The sequence below is a fragment of the Chelonoidis abingdonii genome, chromosome 15 (genome assembly GCF_003597395.2).
Source record: "Chelonoidis abingdonii isolate Lonesome George chromosome 15, CheloAbing_2.0, whole genome shotgun sequence".
In the NCBI taxonomy this organism is placed as follows: Eukaryota; Metazoa; Chordata; order Testudines; family Testudinidae; genus Chelonoidis; species Chelonoidis abingdonii.
Genome location: NC_133783.1, coordinates 26,230,466 through 26,252,424, shown reverse-complemented (window position 1 = coordinate 26,252,424; position 21,959 = coordinate 26,230,466). Strand labels below are relative to the sequence as shown.

Here is a 21,959-nt window from a genome sequence, read left to right as displayed (position 1 = left end):
ACCAGTGAAAGAGCGATTAGTACATGAAAATTATTAAGAGAAGGACAAATGATTTGTTTAAAAAAAATCACTTGGTGTTAATTTGTGGGCTTTTGCAGTGATTTTTTCTTTAATCTGTAAATACTAAAATGCACAAGCCATACACACCTAATGAAATCTGGACTATAAAATGGATAGAAAGTTGGCTAGATCATCGGGCTCAACGGGTAGTGATCAATGGCTGCACATCTAGCTGACAGCTGGTATCAAGCGGAGTGCTCTAAGGGTCAGTCCTGGGGCCAGTTTTGTTCAATATCTTCATTAATGTTCTGGAGGATGGCATGGATTGCACTCTCAGCAAGTTTGCAGATGACGCTGAACTGGGAGGAGAGGTAGATACACTGGAAGGTAGGGATAGGATACTGAGGGACCTAGAGAAATTAGAAGATTGAGGCAAAAGAAATCTGTTGAGGTTCAACAAGGACAGGTGCAGAGTCCTGCACTTAGGATGGAAGAATCCCATGCACTGCTACAGACTAGGGAGTGGCTAGTTCTGCAGGAGCCATGTGGTACAGCCCCGACCCAGTGCCCTGTCTGGAGCAGGGCCGGGCTGTGTGGAGTGGCTCGCAGGCCGGATCCAGCCCGCAGACGGGAGTTTGCTCACCCCTGTCCTAGTCCTTGGCTAGGGCTCCTAGGCACTACAATAATAGAATATCACTAAAATAAGAAAATATCAAAGAGTAAAGGTAAAGCTGAATAAACTATCTGCTTAATGAGACTAATCCTAGCAGTAGTCAGAACTTCAAAGGTCGTGGACAATTTTCTGCTATAGAATTTCCAAAACTGAATCTGCAGTGTATAAACACTGACCCTTTATTTCTCACTAGCTTGTATTATATTAGTTGGGAGAAGTCTTTTCTGTTTGTGGGGCTGTGTTGTCCGATTGGGATCTCTAGGTGCTACCATAATACAAATGATTTGGTGATGAACAAGCTAATATTACAGAGTCAGAAACCTAAGGACAGACACAGGTGTGTAAGGCTCGTCTTCTGGCCCCCCAGCATATGTGATTGGGTTGAATCATCTGCCTTGTGGCTTCATTTAAGCAACTTCAGATTGCACATTTGTTTTTTAAACATTTGTGTTGGTGCACTTTTCAGTGTAATTGAAATGAATAACTTTCACTTAAGAGGCTTAAAATTAGTTTAATTGTTCTCAGAGATGCTATACTAATGAACCAATGGCAATTCAGGAAAACGTACATTTCCTAAAATCCCTTTATATTTCAGCCCTCACAGTAAAGAATTATTGAACTGGAAAGATTTCAACATCCTATTGCTGTGGTATCTGAACATGAGGGGACTTTCTTTAGTCAGCATATTGCCTGGCAGCTTGTGGCCTTCACTTTAGAGCAACATCTTGCCTAAATCTATTTTACATTTCTTTTTCTTGGTTTGGGGTTCTGTTTGAAAGTTCGATCTAGTAACTGAGCAGTAGGTTTTGCAGTCTGAACTGTGTTTGCAGGTCTCTAACACTAATGAGATTGTAAGCTCTTTGGGGCAGGGACTATTGCTTTCATATATTTTTACAGCATTTGGCACCATAGAGCCCTACTCCTGGTTGTCACTTTTGGGTGCTAGCATACTGCAGATCATACTAATCGTTGTGAATCTGGGTTAGTAGTGAGCCTGTAAAAGAAGGAACCTTCTTAAGCGGTTAATGCCACATAAAACCTCTTGTGCGTGGGTGTGGCTGATTGTAAAATAGTTGTAGGATGGATGACATGTATCTGCTATATATATAAAAACCTGGAAAATGTTTAGAATTTTTATTTGGGGTTTGCAGGGTTAGCTCTGAATTTTTTTTATGGGGTTTTAGCACTCTCATTCATACCTACTTGTGGGGTAACTTGCTCTGTTGTGCAACAGGAGCAAAGAATCCTGTGGCACCTTATAGACTAACAGACGTTTTGGAGCGTGAGCTTTCGTGGGTGAATACCCACTTCATCAGATGTTCACCACAGAGGTACAAAGGGGAGTCTTTCATTTTCCACTTGTGCATCAATAGACACATCTTCGGTTTTTCATAAAATCCTAGAAATGTAGGGCTGGAGACTTCCAGAAGTCAAATCCAGCCCCCAGAGCTGTGGCAGAACCAAGTAAACTTAGACTCTCTCTGGCAGGTATTTGTCCCAATTTGTTCTTAAAAGCTTCCAGTGATGGAGACTCAAGACCTCTCTTGGTAGTCTATTCCATGGCTTAATTATCCTTATAGTTAGAATTATAGTTAGAAAGTTTTTCCTAATACGTAACCTAAATCTACCTTGCTTCAGATTAAGCCCATTACTTCTTGTCCTACCTTCAGTGGATATAGAGAATAATTAATCACTGTTCTCTTTATAGCAGCCCTTAACTATTTGGAAGACTGTTATCAGATTGCCCTTCAGTCGTCTTTTCTCAAGTCTAAACATGCACAGTTTTTTCACCCTTGCATCATAGGTCAGCTTTTCTAAATCTTTTATCATTTTTGTTGCTCTTCGCTGGAATCTTTCCAATTTGTTCACGTCCTTCCTAAATTGTGGTGCCAAGAATTAGACACAGTACTCCAGCTGGGACCTCCCTATTGCTGAGTAGAGGGGGCAATTACCTCCTATGTTTTACATAAACAATCCTGTTAATTCACCCCAGAATCATATTAGCCTTTTTTGCAGCTGCATCACATTGGAACTCATATGCAGTTTGTGGTTCATTATAACCCCCAAATCCTTTTCAGCAGTACTGCCACCTAGCCAGTTATTCCCCATTTTGTAGTTGTACATTTGAACCACATTTCCTTAGTTTGCTTGTGGAAATGTCATGCAGAACTCTGTCAAAAAAACATACTAAAATCAAGGTATATTGTGTCTACTGCTTCCCCTCCTTCCATTAGGTCAGTAATCCTATCAAAGAAGGAATTTAAGTTGATATAGCATAATTTATGCTGACTATTCCTTATAAACCTGTTCTCCTCTATGTGCTTGAAAATTGCTTGCAGATGGTACAGAACTGCTCAAGATAGTTAAGTCCCAGGCAGAGTGTAAAAAACTACAAAAGGATCTCTCAGAACTGGGTTACTGGGCAACAGAATGGCAGATGAAATTCAATGTTATAAATGCAAAGGAATGCACACTGGAAAACACAATCTCAACTATACATATAAAATGGTAGGGTCTAAATTAGCTGTTACGGCCCAGGAAAGAGATCTTGGATTCATTGTGGATAGTTCTCTGAAAACATCCACTCAATGTGCACTGGCTGCCATATGAGGAGAAATTAATAAGACTAGGACTTTTCAGCTTGGAAAAGAGACGACTGAGGGGGGATATGATAGAGGTCTATAAAATCAAGACTGATGTGGAGAAGGTAAACAAAAGACAGTGTTTTTCCATTACTTCTGTAGTGCTGTAGTGCAGTCTCTATTGTGAAAGTGTAACATACAAATGTAGATTTTTTTTTTAATTATATAGGTGTACTCAAAAACAAAACAACGTAAAACTTTAGAGCCTACAAGTCAACTCAGTCCTACTTCTTGTTCAGGCAACTGGTAAGATAAACAGAGAAGATGATAAAGCTCTGTTAGTCTTCTGCTAAGTCAGTTTATTTGTTTTTTCTACTAGTGAAAATCTGTTCCTTTCTCAAAGCAGTACAAGTAGCTATAGTTGCCCTTATCTATCAGAGATGTGTCTTCTGACCAAGGAAAATCCTTTAATTAGACATGCTCTGCAATTGTAATTATCGGGCTCTTCTGAGCAGAGTTTAGAGTAAAGCTGTTTGGTTTATCTCCTCTAAATGGTGGTAATATGGCTGTTGTTTTTGTTCATTCAGCATAGTAATAGTCTGTGATGATTTGTATCATAGTATGACAGAAACAGCAGTTAGTGCTGGGGTCCCTATTTTCAGTGACTCTGATGTTTAACAAGGAGTCTGGTGTCACCTTAAAGACTAACAGATTTATTTGGACATAAGCTTTTGTGGGTAAAAAATCTCACTTCTTCAGATGCAACAAGATTTGCTCAAACTACCCTTTCACCACCATTTCTATGCCACAAAGAAATTAGTATTGGCATATGCAGTATTGCCAGTTACAAACATTAAAAAGAATGAACGAGGCCGTCCAAAATTATGATTGGTTATAAGTTATTAGTCATGATTGGTTATAAGTCATTTAAAAACACCTTTTGGGTTCTTTATTTGCCTTCTGGTCTGAGCCTTTAGGTTATGTTAAGTCAGATTTTCTGGCTTTTCACTGCAATCATGAAGGTCAGAAACTTTTATTTTAAAAATATTTTTAAATGAACACAGAATGAACCCTGAGAGTCTCATGCAATCTTGATACCAGCAGCTGGGGTTTAGAGAGAAAATACCATGAGGCTTGTGAAAAAATTGTGAGAGTTAGTTGGCAACCCCTTCAGATGGATAGCATGGAAAGCTTCAGTCCCAAAGGTGCATTTTAAAAAAAAAGATACATGTATTTAAAACAGTGAGTTAATGTGGGAAATATTTTGTTTTAGCTCTGTCTAGCTGATGCTATTAGGCAAACTTTATACTATGCTCTTTTGTGTAAATATAACAATATATCAGTAACTGATTACTGTATGCAAGGGAGATGAGTTAGCATTTCTGTGAGTACATTAGTTCTGCAAAATTTAAGCATTTCAGATTGGCAGGCATAATTCTGTATCAACATAAGGCTCCCTGTCACCCCAAACTTTCTTGATGGAAGTCTTAAGAACATTTTATAACGATAGTGAAAAATGTGGCTATCTTCTGTTTGTTTTTTCACAATTCTGTCTTGTACAGCTGGAATGAAGGAGAGAGACCCAAATAAGAGGACAGAAAAATAGTAGATGGCTTTTCTACTTGTGTATCACTGATTTTTTTTCTTTTTTTTTTTTTAGAAGAAATAGCGCTTGTATAACTTCTGAGTTTGCATTGTAATGGAAATAATTCCCAAGAGAGAAAGTGGGAATTTAGATTAGTGTGGGATGGAAGTAATTTTGAATCTGAAATGAAGGCCATCCTTCATAATGCAGGGCCATTTTATGCTGTGCATGTGAAAGATTTGCGGGATGATATTTGATGGCCATTGTTGCATTAGTATTTCCCTGAGAGTTTTCATTATGAACATTTAAAAGCTTTTTTTAAAAGGAATAAATAAAACAACATTAATCCCAAAGTAATTTACTTTCTGGCTTGTGCTTATAAATGATCATAAAAATATAACTATTCAAATTCAATGGCTAATGGAAGTACTAAATGTTATGGCAATTGCCCATAACACTGATTTTTAGGGGAAATTAGAATAGCTGCCTATGTCTTGAGCCACCTTTTATAGAACTCTGATCTAAATTAGGAAATAACAGCTGAATGTCACTGCTTGATTTCCCAGTGAAGTTGCCTTCAAATCTGATGTTTGATGTCAGCAGATCGAAAACCTTTGTCTACACTTCTGCCTGATATTTGTCTTCTAGGTACTGTTGAAGCTGATGTTACATAAATTGTTAGTGTTTACTGAAATAGTGTATGAAATATTCTATTGAACAAAACAAGAAGCCTTTGGAAGTAATGTATAATACAGAATGTCCTGCCTAAGAGGTGTACTAAAGAGGGCAGTGACCTTAAAATATGTTGTCCGTAGACCTCTGATAAAGAATAAACAGATGAGGTAAAGACAGAGCCTCTGAAGGCAGCAGCTGCCGAGTTTCCTGCAGCTGGAGAAAGCTCCCGGAGGTGGAGTTAGGTCTGATCTCCCCAGTGCTGGTGGGAGTGCCCCAGCTGGGGGCTCCTAGCTGCTAGTTGGGGCCAGTGGTGGATTAATGTATGGGCCTATAGGGCCCAAGCCCAGGGCCACCAGACAATTTGAAAAATGGGTGTCCCAGCCCTGGCAGGAGCTGTAGGGGCTGAAGCCCTGAACTCAGGCATACCAAGCCTGGGCAGAAGCTGGGAGGGAGACAGAAGCCCTGAGCCTGGGTGGCCTGGAGCCTGGGCATGAGCCGTGGGGGGCAGCAGCTCTGAGCCCTGGATGGAGCCATGGGGGGTGGAACAGAAGTTTGGAGCTTGGGCAGGAGCTGCAGGGGGCAAAAGCCTCAAGTCTCAACTGGAGCTGTGGGGAGTGGCAGCCCCCAGCCCAGGTTTCTTGAGCCCTTGGCAGTAGCTGCAGGGAGTAGAAGCCTCGAGTCCTGGCTGGAGCCCAGGTAGGAACCACAGGGAAGAGTTGTGGGGGTAGGAGCTACGGGAGGTGACAGCTAGTGTTCCCTCTAACTTTTCCCACGAATGTGTGGAATGAATTTTGTAACGTGCACCAGTATAGAGGTGATGTGTGACACATCACCTCCATATTGATGTACATAACAAAATTCACGTGGCAAGGGGTTCAGATTGTGGGAGGGGGCTCAGGGCTGGGGCAGAAGGTTCAAGTGTGTGTGGGGCGTGAGGGCTCCAGCTGGAGGTGCAGGCTGCTCTGGGGCTAAGGTGGGGAGAGAGGACTTTGCCCTCCTTCAGTTCTGTGTCCCCGCTGCAGCAGGTCCTGGGCTGGGGCCGCAGGATAGGCTCCTCTCCTCTGGCCATGGCAGGTTGGGGCTGGAGGAGGGGTGCCTCTTCCCGACTGCAGTCCTTAGCATCTGCATGATGCTTAATAGGCTGCTGCATTGCTGTGCAGCTTAGAGGGAACTTAAGTGGTAGCCCCCAGCCCAGGTCCCTGAGCCCAGATGCTCCCAGCCCCAGCAGGAGCTGTGGAGTGGGGGCAACACTCAGTTGGGGTCCCTGAGCCCTGGCAAGAGCTGCAACTACTACAGCCCGAGCCCTGGCAAGAGCTGCAACTACTACAGCCCCAGCCCTGGCAAGAGCTGCAACTACTACACCCCCAGCCCTGGCAGGAGCTGAAGGGGAGGTGGGGTGCAGCAGCCTGGAGCCTGAACACGCAGAGCCTGGGTGGAGGTGGCAGCAGTGGTGACAGCGGGCAAAAGTCTGAGCCGCAGGGGGAGGGTAGAAGCCCTGAGACTAGGGCACCCTGAGACACAGCAAGAGCTGCGGGAAGCGGCAGCCACAAGCCCGGGAACCTCAAAGCCCGGCAAGAGCTGTGGGGGGCGGCAGCCCGGAGCCCAGCTCAGGGGCGGCTGCAGCGCAGAAGCGTGGGTGTGCCACTCTCATTTCTGCACTGCCTGTGGAGGTGGATCTGATTTCCTGTCATAACAGCCATGCAGGGGGAGGACAAGTCCTGTCCCTCCCCAGCCCACCTGATTTCAGAGAGATCAGATTTCAAGGGAAGGGCTTATTTCATGATCCATGACATGTTTTTCACGGCCATGAAATTGGTAGGTCCCTAACTATATATTACTGTAATTTGAGGGGAAAAGTAAATTCATTTAAATTAACTCTGGCTTTTGGAACAAGTGTGTGTATGTGTGTTTTCTCAAGCATAAAGTTTTGTTTGTGCAAACTAGTCCCAACATTACTAAACTGTGAGCTGCTAGTAATGATAAAGCTGAAGTGCAGGTCTATAGGAGTGTATTGCTGCTTGCACTGTAAAACGCTAATTGTATCTGTAGGCAGTACTTTGTGTTGACTGCTGTTGGTCTTGATCTTGAGCAGGTCAGTAAACATTTGTGAAAGGTGGTAGTAAGAGTATGTTAAAAGCTAAGGAGAGGGAATGAAGTTGCCTTAAGAAATTATGAGCTTCTTCAACAGGAGGTTTTCTCCTTGAAAATTTGATAAAGGCTTTTCATATTCTGAATTTTATAATGCATTAATCTGTATGGAGAGATTTCATAGGAGCGTGAATTAGATCAGTAAGGATTTTTCTTCACTAAAAGACACAACTATTTTATCCGGTAGCATTTCTCCTTTGTAATTCAGACTTGCTTTTTGTGAGCTTGCACAGTGCAAAAGTCATTTTTATTTTAAATGTTTCTATTTTTGTGATTCTATCTCCTGTAGAAGGTGTCTTGTTCTCAGATGCAATCCTTGCAGTTTATCGATTTTACTATTTTAATAGCATTTAGATCGGCAGCTCAGTTTTCCATTTTTCTCTGCACAACTATTTCTATGCAGGGCAGTGAAGTACACATAGTATTTTAAAAGACATACTTCAGGTTGTGTAAAGTTTTAGTTAGAGCAGAGTTTGAGCTTTGAGCTCCAGGCTACATAACCCTCTCCTCCCCAGTCATTTAAAAAATGTAACACAGAGCCTTCTGACTTTTTCCGTAAAATTTATATTCGTTTTTAGCTTGCCTTCTAAGATTGTGTCTTAGGCAGAATGGATTGTATTAACTTGCAGTGCTTGTTTCTGTGCCCTATTTCCATCTGTAACACTATGATACTTGAAGAGAAATAAACAAATGTTTTCACTTAATATATGAAATGTTGTTTTGGAGAACTTAGAGGTGTAAAAACTGCTGTAAGAAGAACCGAATAGACAGCTGAGTCATGACTGCAAAGTGTGTCAGTTGGGCTTGTGCAAATTAGAAGTATCTGCAATTAGGAGAACCACTCATTAAGTAATGTAGCTGTAGCTCTCTGAAAAGGATAGTTTGTTTCAAAACAAATTATCATAAAAGATTTGCGGTAATATGCTGGTTTTGCATGATTTATTTGTTTTTGTTAAAAACTAAGGGTGCATCTAGTTGGAGCCTGCTTCAAGAGGCCTGTCTACCCTATTGTACGAAATTGACTGGTGAGTGAAACAGGTTCCCAACAAACAGTCCCCATGAACTGGTAAAACTGCTAGGGTAGAAAGGACAAAAGTTTCTCAATCAGCATTTCCATTGCATTATTGGAAACTTGTTCCACTGGGATTTGTTTAATGGCTATCACGATGGAGCTCTTATCCTGATTGAGGACGCTGGGTGCTACCTCAACATACATATAAAAGAATAATAGTATGGCAGCTTTCAACACTGCTTCAGGGGACTGTTGCTGACATCCCTTGTCAGATGCAAGACAGTTGCCTGCTGTAGGTGAGTCCTTGGAAAGGAGAAGTGTCTCATGTTGCACTGCAGTGACACCTTTGGTTGGCTCAGGTGTGTCATTGACAAGTTCCGAAGGGAGCTCTGTCATCTTTCCTTTGCTGGAGTGATAGTCTTGCAAATTGGTGGACTGAAATAAGGATGAGATGTGAAATTCTTTGGCTTGGAGAATACCTAGTTGGGAGAAGGAGGAAAGTAATGAAAAATTGAATTGCTTTTGTACTGCAGCACTTGCTGCTCTATTTACAATAGTAATTTGTTTCCCTTACTTGATAGGATGTTTCGCCTTCGAGTTTTTGCTGCTGTGGCAGGCTTAGAGGCTGTTTCCCGATGTTACCATGGAATGGCACATCCCACCAGAAACAGGCAAAGACTTATGATGGCAGCTTTCATAGGAACAACTGCAGCAACAGCGAGTGCTGGACTCCTATGGAAGAGGTAAGTGCTCTCAGGAGTCATTCTTGAACAGAACTTCAACCTTCTGCTGCTTTGGTTCCCCAGAGAAATTAATGTGGAGTGAATTTTACCTTGATCACAGGAGCAACAGTACACTATGCAAGGCAGCATCACTGCCTTGAGTTCCATTATGTGGAAGGGAGCAGCTATTGAGTGGACCCCATATCCATACATGCATCTGGACCCCATATCCTACATGCAATAGAATTAGGCTCCGAGGGTGTTTGGTAGATGAGCAGGAGCTTGACTAGATTCTGTGGTTACATGGATCTACTGGGCACAACCCCTTTGAGGTTTCTAAGAGTTGTCACCCTTATTCTGGCTACAGAAGGGCTGTGGAGCTCTCATGACTTGCCCACTAACTGGGAAGCAGATTGTGTTCTGTAACTAATACAGTACAGACCCATTTATGTGCGGATGTTGGGAGTCAAGCTGTCATGACCGCGTGTTAACGGACTGCGGGTTAAGAAGGCCATGCTGAAATATCTTAAGATGTGTAATTATCTAGGATTACGTACGTATTCACAGCGTCCCAAATATTGCAGGCCTATCTGTTAATGGCTCTTTGCAAGAATATAGATTCAAATGTGTAATCCAATAAAAACATTATTGCTGCTACATAGGGGTGAAAGTAACTAACTGAGGACACTTACCAGTATGGGGGGGTGGCTCTGGCTTCCAGAAGGGATGGGGCCTCAGGCAGAAGGGATAGGGCTAAGGGTCAGCATCCCCCTGCCAGCCCTTCCATGCTGCCTGGTTTGTGCCGCCCAAGGTTTCCATGGTGATTTAAAGGACCCTGGGCCCTTTTAAATTGCTGACCCCAGGAAAGCTGCTCCCTTTGCCCCCCCCGGCTGTCGGCTAAGGGGGGCAAAAGGGGCAGGGACCTTAAAGTGCTGCGGGGTCCTTTGCTGCGGCAGCCTTTTAACATTGCTGCATCCCTCCCCACTCCTCCTCCTGTTGGCGACCCAGCGCTGCTGCAGCAAAGGTGTCCTTAAAATGCACTTTAATGTCCCTGCCCTTTTTGCCTCCCCCGTTGGCGGCCCTGTTGCCCCTTCCCCCTGCTCCCCTCCCATTGGTGGTAAAGACGTACAACACGTTTCCACTCCACGCTTCCTGTCGATTTCTATGTCAGTGAGTTAGTGAGCAAATCTGTAGCGCAACATAGGAAGTTCCTGTACCGCATGTTAACGAGTCTCACATGTTAAATAGGTAGCACTGGGAGGCGTGGCGCTACCGCACGTTAAGTGGATTCGCGTGTAAATGGGTCTGTGCTGTATATGGTGCTTTCACCTCTTAGAAAGCCTAGTAGGATGTAGTCATGTTTCATAAAATATGAACTTTAGGCATAAATAAAAAGCCCACTTGCTGCTTAATGCTGAGAGATTTGTGTACCCTCTTGCACCATGTTACTTTTCATTTGAGGAGTATTAGCTGAAAATGTATAGTGCAAACTGCAGCTGTAGCACTAAATACTCCTCTGTATTCATGATTCAGATGATGCACTAAGTTACTTTGTGACCAGTGTAAGACACCATGAAATTACATTTTCACAATAGTGAATAGTGTGTAGAAGTTATGTGGCACTCAGTGAGCCTCAGTTGACTCTGATTATGTTCCATGCTCCAAACCAGGGTTAGACAACCTATGGCACGTGTGCCGAAGGCGGCACACGAGCTAATTTTCAGTGGCACTCTCACTATCCGGGTCCTGGCCACCGCTCTGGGGGGGCTCTGCATTTTAATTTAATTTTAAATGAACCTTCTTAAACATTTTAAAAACCTTATTTACTTTACACACAAAAATAGTTTAGTTATATATTATAGACTTAGAGAGACCTTCTAAAAACGTTAAAATGTATTATTGGCATGTGAAACCTTAAATCAGAGTGAATAAATGAAGACTCGGCACAGCACTGCTGAAAGGTTGCCAACCCCTGCTCTAAACAAAGCAAGCAGTAAAGGTCCGTCCGCTTCCAGTTGAATTAAATGTGAAAGCTGTGGGAAGCCACTGTTATCGTTGTATGCTCAGGCTCCCTACTGTGCAAACACCATGATTAGTCCAAAGGTGATAGCATTATTGAGAACATATCTTATTTTCATTTCTAATATTTAGGTATTATTTTATGATGATCTTATTTCCAACACAGTAGGTACACTTGCCTCTTATTTGGAATTATGGCAAGCTATGAGAAGCAGTGATGTAATGTCTCATAGTTGTTGCATACTATTTTCTGTTTTCGCCAAGGGAGCCTACTTAACATAAACAGAAGAAGTTGTTCATTATTTGTGCCATTCCTATAAGTTGGTAAGACTTAAGCTCCTTGCTAAAAGGTGTCATCAAGAACCCTGGGGAAAGCATCAGGATCCAGCACAGTCTCTTCTGATGATACCTGTTACAATTAATCTGCGTTTATGTAGTGCGTTTCAATTTGAAGGACTCCAGAACACTTTACAGACCTTATAAAATCATGCAGCCTGCAGTGAAGTGGAATGCTGCAGCCATTCTGTGCCAATAACAAAGGTGACTGTACTGTTACATATCTCCTTTTTGGGTGGGGAAGTGAATAATCTCACCATTTAAAACTACAGTGAGAATATTTTAGGTGCACATAACATAATTACCTAAATTAGGTTTTGGCTAGGACACTGAAGTTCACATCTTTGCTCTTTTGTGGAAATGCCATAAAAATAACTAAGCTGTCAAGTATTAAATTTTATATCTCATCGGAAGAATGGCACTTGCAGCAGCACACAGAGAGCTGACAAAATCGCAAACGTAAGTGGTTTGGTAGCATACGGGCAACAGTGCAGTCTGGGGCCCAGGATTCCCTGAGTTCTAATAATCCCAGATATGCTGCTAATTTCTTTGATTTTTTTTCTTCCTCTTTCTATTTCTTAACTAGATAAGTTAATGTTTGTAAAGTCCTTTCACTGTAAAGTGTTAGGTAACAGACATATATTCTGTACAGGAGTTTATTGATGCACTGTATAATTAGATATGTGCTCATGACATTCATATAGGGTAGGCTTGTAACTCAATGAGTGGAGATAAATTGTACTAGTTAACCTTTGAGGATAGGACAGGAAGCAAGGGGCTTAATTTGCAGCACTGGAGGTTTATGATGAACATTAGGAAAAGCTTCCTAACTGCAGAGTGGTTAAGCACTGTAATAAATTGCATAGGGAGGTTGTGGAATCTCCATCATTGGAGGGTAAGAGCAGGTTAGAAAATCACCTGTCAGGGATGATCTAAATAATACTCATTCCTGTCTTGAGTGTAGGGGACTGGACTAGAAGACTTCTTGAGGTCCCTTCCAGTCCTATGATTCTGTGATTCTACATAATTATGTACTTGGCTGTTTAACCCAAGAAATCACATTACCATCACAATGACAAGTTGTTCTGGTGTAGAAAATAGTTTATACTGATGTTACAAAATATTAAATAGACTATTTCAAATAAAAACATTTTAATCTTGTGTTTAAAAAGAAATAAATGAAAAGAAAAGAAATCCCACAATGTAATAAAAACATTTTTTTCAGTTCTTGGTGACAAATCCGTATGGTGATAATCTTATTGATCATTGTCACTTGAACCACTTCACAGTTACGGTTCTTGCTGGTGGCTTGGCAAGTTCAAGAAGTGAGTTCAGTTGAATATATTTGAACACAAATAGATTTAATGACATGCTGTGTTGTGCATACCGCTGAATATCATAGAATAAGTATATTAGAAGTGCTAATAAATTATTATCTAAATAAGATGTTTAGCTGAAGGAATCAACAACATTACGGATGGAGGTGGTGTAGCAGAAGTATGGTTGACAGCTTGAGAAAGACATGGACACATAGTGTCCAGAGAACAACTCAAAGGATAAAAAGTTTAGATAACATGACCTATGAGGAAACTTTAAACATCCCTAGTTGGGAAGCGACACGGGTCGCAGGGACGTGCTGGCTGCCGCTTTGCGCAGATCTCATTGGTTGGGAATGGCAAACTGCGGCCGCTGGGAGCTGTGGGTGGCTGTGCCTGTGGATGGTCAATGTAAACAAACTGTCTCGTGGCTTACCAGTGTATTACCCTGATGGGCCGCGTGTAACCCACGGGCCACAGGTTGCCAACCACTGGATTAGACAAACACCTGTCAGAGATGGTCCTGGCTCTGGACAGTAGGATCGATGAGATTACCTTTTGAGGGCCCTTCCAGCCTTAAATTTCTATAATTCTATATATAATGCATGCAGTGAGACTATTTTACAGTGGAAATTTTTCCCATAGAAGAATTTCACTCAAAGCAATATTTCATGGTAGCGATTGCAGTTTGTACATTACAGTGCATTGAAACAATTTAGGACTTGCATTCATTTATATCCAAAATTACTTTTTCACAAATGGTATACATATAAATTCATAAGCAATTAATGAAGCAAATCAAGATTATGTAAGATTTAAGGGAACACCCTCCAAGCTGGGAACAGTAGTTTTTAAAGTGCTTCGTTGCATAAACTGTTCTGTTAAGGCAGTTAGCCTTTTGCAGAGATGATCTAATACAATGCTTGTTTTCCTTCAATTAGTTAAGCAAATATGCTTTCATTGTTATATGAAACCTTGCTGTGCTGCAAAGCTGAAGACTCCAGGGGGGTTCCGGATCTTTCTTTTATCATACCATCAAAGGCAGCATGCTTCTTTGTTATGTGACACTAATAAAGAGTGTGTGGCTTCTAATATTCTGATTAACCTTGAATGATCTGTGCTTGAGGCCGTGGCACTTCATGATGAACTAAATGAAATGCCCCATTGTGATCCTTGTCAGCAAAATGTCAGCTGTAAGGCCTTTCTTAAAAAAGATGGCAATTTTTTTTATTACAGCACACAGTATAGAACACATAAATTGTAATATCCTAAAAGATTTTTTTAGAGCTCAGTCTGCTTCCTTCATAATCATAAAGATTTATTTAGTCTCCTATAAAAATGAAAAGCTATTTAAAGGTGTATCAGTGCTTGGTGGTACTGCCATGTCAGAGTATTCAGGTCTGGTAGCGACTGAAGGAAGATCTTATGCATATCAGCCGTTTGGAAAGTTGGACATGTTGAAGGTGGCGTTTTCAGTTATTGAGAAAGGACAACAGTGGAGAAAAGGAGGGTATCTGATCTGCAACAGTTTCTAGAATTTGAAAGTAGCTTTGCGACATTCCATCTTTGGAGATAGCCTTTGCTGACTATGGGAATTATTCCATGTTTACATGAGGCATGTGTTTGTATAAGAAATAGTTTTGCTATATTTGGGATAAGGAAGTGAATGCAATCATTTCAGAATCCCCCACCCAACTGCCTTCCTATGTTGAATTACTGAATATGTGGGAAATGCAAGCAAATCCTTTTGGAATGTTTTTTGTTCAGTAGATAAGGGATTACTCGTACCTTGGGGGCCTGGACAACTCCCTCCCCCATCAAAAATATAAAGGACAAAATAAAAGCTATACAAAGAGATAATTAGGATCAAGTATTTTAATGCATTGCCAAGTATGCCAAGGCTTTAATTCTTTTCCCCAAGGAACTGATAAAATTAACACAAGCTAGATAGAGGTATTCAGAGAAATGGCTGTTGATCGTATCTCTGAATCCTGTGTGGGTTTTTCCTATAGTAATTCTACTGGCTCCTTAGGAAAATCATAGTTCTTAAATATATCATAAGGGCAGAGTAGCCTCACGTTTGTTAAAAGTAATTGCTTTAAACTACTAATTATTAATCTAATGTGTTTATATCTCTATCTAAGATGTAGCCACAAAATTTTTCAAATGTCACTTTCCTAGTCAATTGGCTAACTTGTCAGATGATTCACACATGGCAATGTGGAGAAAGAAAGACTTAAAAAGGCCATATCATAAAAATAGAATGAGAGAGTTGTGAAAAGCTGGACTAGTATCTATGTTGCCTATTAATTTTTACAGTGAAGGTTTGGCAGATATATTTTTCTGTATATGACATAATTTGGTGATTACGTCATTAATACTGACGTTTCATTAGACATCTTAGTACAGAGGAAGTGATGGAATTCAGGGCTTGAAAAAATCATTCAGTTTTTCATTCATTAGTAGTACAATCTTGTTAGATAGGGTGGGACTCTATTCCTTCCCCCTGAATTTAAACTTGCCTTTAAAAACAAACATTTCTAGTCCTTATGATTTCAAACAACTTTAATGTAGGATGCTGGCTGTCTCTGCCAGCCCAGGAAGAATTAGTGCCTTATCCAAAAATCTGTGTAGGCCCTTCCTTCAGGGCACAGTTGGAAGAATAAAAATTAGACTCCCTAAGGAAGTCCAAAACAAAGCTATTCCCCTGACCAAAGCAGGCTGCAGGGGCCCAAAGGCCTTTCCCATTGCATCACTCCCTGCTGCTCCAGGGCCAGGCAGCCCCATCCTTCCTCTTCAACAGAGTCCTTTCAACCTGTCATGCTATCTGGAGTGGCTCACAAGCATGAATGCCAACTTCAGGGTAGACTGTCAAGAAGCTAGGCAGAGACCTCCAAATGGTTGTATGTTCTGTAATTAGATTTCACCAATCCAGTAACAAGTGTGAACTCCTAAAACACTGTAACAATCTTTCCACAGAGTCATAGGCAGTCCAAAGTGGACTTAGTGATGGTTGCTATATACCAAAAATCGCAACAGTATTCAGATTACTCGCAGTCCCAAAGGACTAGCTACTTACAAAGTCAATTTGGACCTTAGTTCTCACACCAAAGATAATACATGTAGCCAAGCATATAGTAAACTGTCTAAGGATTTATTAAGAAAATAAATGAGTTATTACAAGGTTAAAGCAGGCAAGCATATATACACAGATGAGTTAATCAGTATTCCAAAAAGTGACAGAGTCGTAAAAATCTGTCAACTCTGAATGTCTTTTAGGGCTAACCTGGGTTGACCCTGGTGTCATTTGCTTCCATTTTGTAGCTCTGACCCTGTGAGATTCCAGACAGCAAAAGCGATGAAAAAATTTATTGTCAGCAGTTTTTATTTCCTTCTTCCAAAATTCAGTCTGTTGAGATGATCCCTTTTGCACATAGCCTCATCATGAATGTAAGGGGCAGTTAACAAAGTCTTTGTATTGTGATGTCCCACAGTGGCACATTTAGTTTGTATAGGCCTTAGTGATGGGCAGGAGATGACCCCACCTGACTGGATTCACTGTTTCAGAGCAAACGTTGTGTAAATATTGTGTGATCAATTATAATTGAGATTAACTCATGCAGCAACTTGGAAGCATATCATTAAGTCTAAATGTTAACTACATTGTTATAAGTCTAATATGCATCTTAATTGTACTAACACACAGGCCTATACATATGTGGCTTCACCATTGCTGACAGGTCCTGTAGCAGATACACGCCAGAAAGATACAGTGAAGGGTGCTCAGGACTCAATAAGCCTCTGGGATAATGGGTGAACTGTATCTACAGAAAACCAATTTTAGCTTAACTCATCTGAAGGAAGCGGGGAAGGGAGAAGCAGTAAAAACTTATCAGGAGCAGAACAAAGACAGCCAAGTGACCAAGAGGGGTTCAAATAAGAGATCCCACAGGAAGACAGTGGAGAAAGGAAGAGGAAGCAAGGTCCAGGAGAGAAGAAGGTCACACAATCTGGATAAGGGACTCCATGAAGGACAGAGACCAGCCAGTATGGAACAGCCTGCAATAAAAGGGACCCTGTCTGCCTCCCTGGACCCACATGGTTTCCCAAGGACTCACAAAGTGTGAGAGACATCGTGGTTTCAGGTGTGTGTTTAGTATGATCTGTGCTCACTGTACTTTATATGATTAAGTATTGAAGAGCATAAAGGTGTTACTCTCTATGCAGAGAATGTTTAACTGTTCTGCAACTAACATTTGGCCTTGAGAGAGTTAAAATGTAACCAAATGCTTAGCAGCTCCACACCTTAGGGGTAGAGTTTTGAGAGAGGTCACGCTTAAGTACTAGGGAGTCCGAAGGCTCAGCACTGCACCCAGAGGGGCAATATTGCTGGACAGTGGATTTCAACTCTCAGAAAGGTGGTGCCAAATAGAAGGTCTGTGCTGTAGGAATATGCCTAGCAACCCCAGGAGTGGATGGTGGCTCAGCTCTGGTCAGGCTCCCAGGACTTGGTTCCAGAGCAGCAGAGGCTTTGATTCTGCTCAAAGCTGTCCTATTGAGTGGCCAGGAGGGGGTGCTCACTAGGATATCTGAAAATAGGTTTCTTAACTTGCTCCAGATAGTCTGCTTTGGTAATTTCTCTCCTTAAGACAATGAAGAATTGAAGTTCCTTAATTTGGATTTTTTCATTACTTTTTAAGTAACTAAATAGACGTGATATTGAATGAAATACAAATGTCTGTTTGGTTTTGGCTGCTTTGGCTCCCCCTTCCTGCTGTACTAGGCAGACAGTGTTACAATAGGAACTACCCCAAATTCTTGAACACACAGCTAGCCAGGAACATATGGCTATCACTTTTTAAATGGCTACCTTTCAGTCTGATTTTTCACGTAATATGGTTATTTTGGGATAATATAGCTCTAAAAATAGAAATAAGAAATGTGTGCATGGTACAATGATAAGAGGCTTTACATTAAATTTGGTATATTTTCTTTCTGATGGCTTAGGAAGTCCGTCCATACTGATAATAAAGGATTAAACAAGATATGTTGTACCATTAAATCTGTGCATACTTTTAGGATAAAAATTGCTCAGCTGGTAAAATTTTTAGGACTTAACTAGATACCGGTAAGAATAGAAAAGAGTGATACTTGTTGGAGTTGAGAAGGGAAGAATAGTAATCGTTAAATATTGTTTGGCTATGCACCTTTGGTAAATCAGTTCTGGAATAAAATAATGAAATATTTATGTATGGTTTTAGTATGAGATATCCTCAGAGAGAGAGACACACACACACCCAATGATTTTTAGAAGTCATGAAAATCTGATTGGATCACAAATTTCTTTTGTGACAGTTGTTGCATTTAGAGGATATTACAAAACTGGAAGCCCACAAGAAGGCTGGAGCTATAGACTGATACTCTCGACTAGATTGGTGAATTGGGTGGGGCAGGGGGGCGGAAATTAAATAAGCATAGATGGCTATGAGGAGTGTTGGTAACAATCTTTTATGAGCAGTGTACATGATATATCTGAAGTATTTAGTTCTAAATCTCTCATATCCACTACACTGACAACAATAATATAACAAATTAGGGCTGTCAAGTGATTAAAAAAATGAACTGAGCGATTAAACAATAATATACCATTTATTTAAATATTTTTGGATGCTTTCTGCATTTTCAAGTATATTGATTTAAATTACAACACAGAATACAAAGTATACTGTGCTCACTTTATATTTATTTTTGATTAAATATTTGCAGTGTAAAAAACAAAAAATAATATATTTCAAGTCACAATACAAGTACTGTATACTGTAGTGCATTCTCTTTAGAATGTAGAATTATATTTAAAAAAAAAACTGCATTCAAAAATAAAACAATGTAAAACTTTAGAACCTACAAGTCTGCAGTCCTACTTCAGCCAGTCACTCAGACAAACAAGTTTGGTTACAATTTGCAGGGGATAATGCTGCCCATGTCTTGTTTATATGTCACTTGAAAGTGAGAATAGGCGTTCGCATGACACTGTTGTAGCCAGCATCACAAGATATTTACGTGCCAGATGCACTAAAGATTTATATGACTGTTCTTGCTTCAACCACCATTCCAGAAGACATGCATCCATGCTGATGACGGGTTCTGCTCAATAACGATCCAAAGCAGATCGGACCAACACATGTTCATTTTCATCATGTGAGTCAGATGCCACTAGCATAGAGGGTTGATTTTTCTTTTTTGGTGGTTCGGGTACTGTAGTTTCCACATTGCAGTGTTGCTCTTTTAAGACAGCTGAAAGCATTCGCCACACCTCATCCCTTTCAGATTTTGGAAGCTACTTGAGATGCTTAAACCTTGGGTGGAGTGCTGTAGCTATCCTTTGAAATCTCACATTGATACCTTTGCATTTTGTCAAATCTGCGGCGAAAGTGTTCTTAAAACGAACATGTACTGGGTCATCATCCGAGACTGCCATAACTTGAAATATATGGTAGAATGTGGGTAAAACAGAACAGGAGACATACAATTCTTCCCCAAGGAGTTCGGTCACAAATTTCATTAATGCATTTTTTTTTTTTTAATAAGTGTCATCAGCATGGAAGCATGTCTTCTGGAATGGTGGCCGAAGCATAAAGGGACATATGAATGTTTAGCATATCTGGCAGATAGATACCTTGCAACACCGGCTACAAAAGTGCCATGTGAACGACTGTTCTCGTTTTCAGGTGATGTAAATAAGAAGCAGTCAGCATTATCTCCTGTAAATGTAAACAAACTTGTTTGAGCAACTGGCTGAACAAGAAGTAGAACTGAGTGGACTTGTGGGCTCTAAAGTTTTACATTTTTTGTTTTTGAGTGTAGTTATGTAATAAAAAAATCTACATTTAAGTTACACTTTCACAATAAAGCGATTGCACTACAGTACTTGTATAAGGTGAACTTAAAAATACTATTTTTTTTTACAGTGCAAATATTTGTAATAAAAAATAATAGAAAGTGAGCACTGTACACTTTGTATTCTGTGTTGTAATAGAAATCAATATATTTGAAAATGTAGAAAAACATCCAAAAATATTTAATAAATGTCAATTGGTATTCTATTGTTTAACAGTACGATTAATCATGATTACGTTTTTAAATCGCAGTTAATTTTTTTGAGTTAATCGCGTGAATTAATTTAGATTAATTGTTAGCCATATAATATCTTTAAAGGTGGGTTTGCAAGCAGATCCTGTGCAGTCTGTCTGCTGCTGCTTATGACTCAATCACTCCATCTCGTTCTCACTTTCCACCCTGGCTTTATTCTGTGCTGTCCTGGTTCTCATGTCGTCTTGTGTACTGGGTGTTTCAGTTTAATTGTTTGGTCCCTCTCTCACTGTCTTTGTATCTTTTCGGATTCTGTGCTTGATCTCTCTTCTTCTCCACCTATGTTTTCTCTCTGCTTTCCTTAGGTAAGCTTATCTGTTCTCATAGCTTCGGCTATCATCTCTATTCAGATGTCCTGCAAATCTACTTCTTCCCTTCTGCCTCTCCAACCTCCTCTCCCTGGGCAATCTCACATTGTCTTCCTGATATCTTCCTGAAAATTGTACACTGGAGAACGTTATCTGTCCTCACAAACCCTTTTCCCCTGCTCTCACTCCTTTTCAGCAACTTCACCATCTTCCCAGTCATACAGATTCATAATCTCAGGCCTTGTTTATGCTAGAAAAGTTTTGCTAGTATAGTTATCCTCACAAATCCTCCCAGTGTAGAGGTATTTGAATAAATTTTTGCATGCACAGATCTTGATATGAGCTAGGGCAGGGGTAGGCAACCTATGGCACGGCACGCGAGCTGATTTCCAGTGGCACTCACACTGCCCAGGTCCTGGCCACCGGTCTGGGGGACTCTGCATTTTAATTTAATTTTAAATGAAGTTTTTTAAACATTTTAAAAACCTTATTTACTTTAAATACAACAATAGTTTAGTTATATATTATAGACATAGAAAGAGATCTAAAAATGTTAAAATGTGTTACCGGCACACAAAACCTTAAATTAGAGTGAATAAATGAAGACTCGGCACACCACTTCTGAAAGATTGTGGACCCCTGAGCTAGGGAATTCACTGTTCCAACTTTGGTTCTTAAATGTCACTTTACATTTTACTTTTGGCTATTATGTTTTTGAAACAATATGGGTGCCCTCTGGTGGCTAATCTAACACCTGTAGCTTCCTCTGATGTTAACTATGGTAGTGTGTTGTCAGTGATTAGATTTTCTGGTATTTATGTGGTATTGAGCTGAAATACTGCTGGCATTTTTGTTCCCTCCCACCCCTGCCATTGACAAACATTGTGAGCATTGAGTTTGAAACTATATCACACCAAAATACTTTGCATTTCTCAGTAATATTTAAATAACCTCTTTTGGAAGGAAAATATAACCAGATTTTTTGCATACTGGTTGTTGAGTAACCTTGCTCCTGATTTCTTGATTTAATAGTTAAGAAATAGAATCATAGACGTGGAAGGGCCCTCGAGAGGTGATCTAGTCCAGACCCCTGCACTCATGGCAGGACTGAGTATTGTCTAGAACATTCCTGACAGGTGTTTGTCTAGCCTGCTCTTAAAAATCTCCAATGATGAAGATTTCACAGTCTTGTTAGGCAATTTAGTCAAGTGCTTAACCATCCTCAAAGTTAGGAAGTTTTTCCTAATATCCAACCTCAACTTCCCTTGCTGCAATTTAAACCCATTGCTTCTTGTCCTGTCCTCAGAGATTAAGAACAATTCTTCTCCCTCCTCCTTGTAACAACCTTTTATGTACTCAAATGGTTATCATGACCCTTCTGTCTTTTATTTTCCAGACTAAACAAACCCAATTTTTTCAATTTTCCTTCATAGG

General features: G+C 40.6%; 1 protein-coding gene across 3 annotated transcripts in view; it reads left to right on the top strand.

Annotated features, from left to right (window-relative positions):
• MICU1 (mitochondrial calcium uptake 1) overlaps nt 1–21,959 on the top strand; it is a 216,030-nt gene that overhangs the window by 15,635 nt on the left and 178,436 nt on the right. For 2 of the 3 annotated variants that reach the window (XM_075072636.1, XM_075072637.1), the window contains exon 2: nt 9,257–9,418. In XM_075072636.1, the coding sequence (XP_074928737.1) occupies nt 9,258–9,418 (161 nt within the window). In that variant the 5' untranslated portion in view covers nt 9,257. Of the gene's footprint in view, nt 1–165; nt 266–9,256; nt 9,419–21,959 lie in introns of those variants that run through there. The other variant, XM_075072639.1, reaches the window with a different exon arrangement.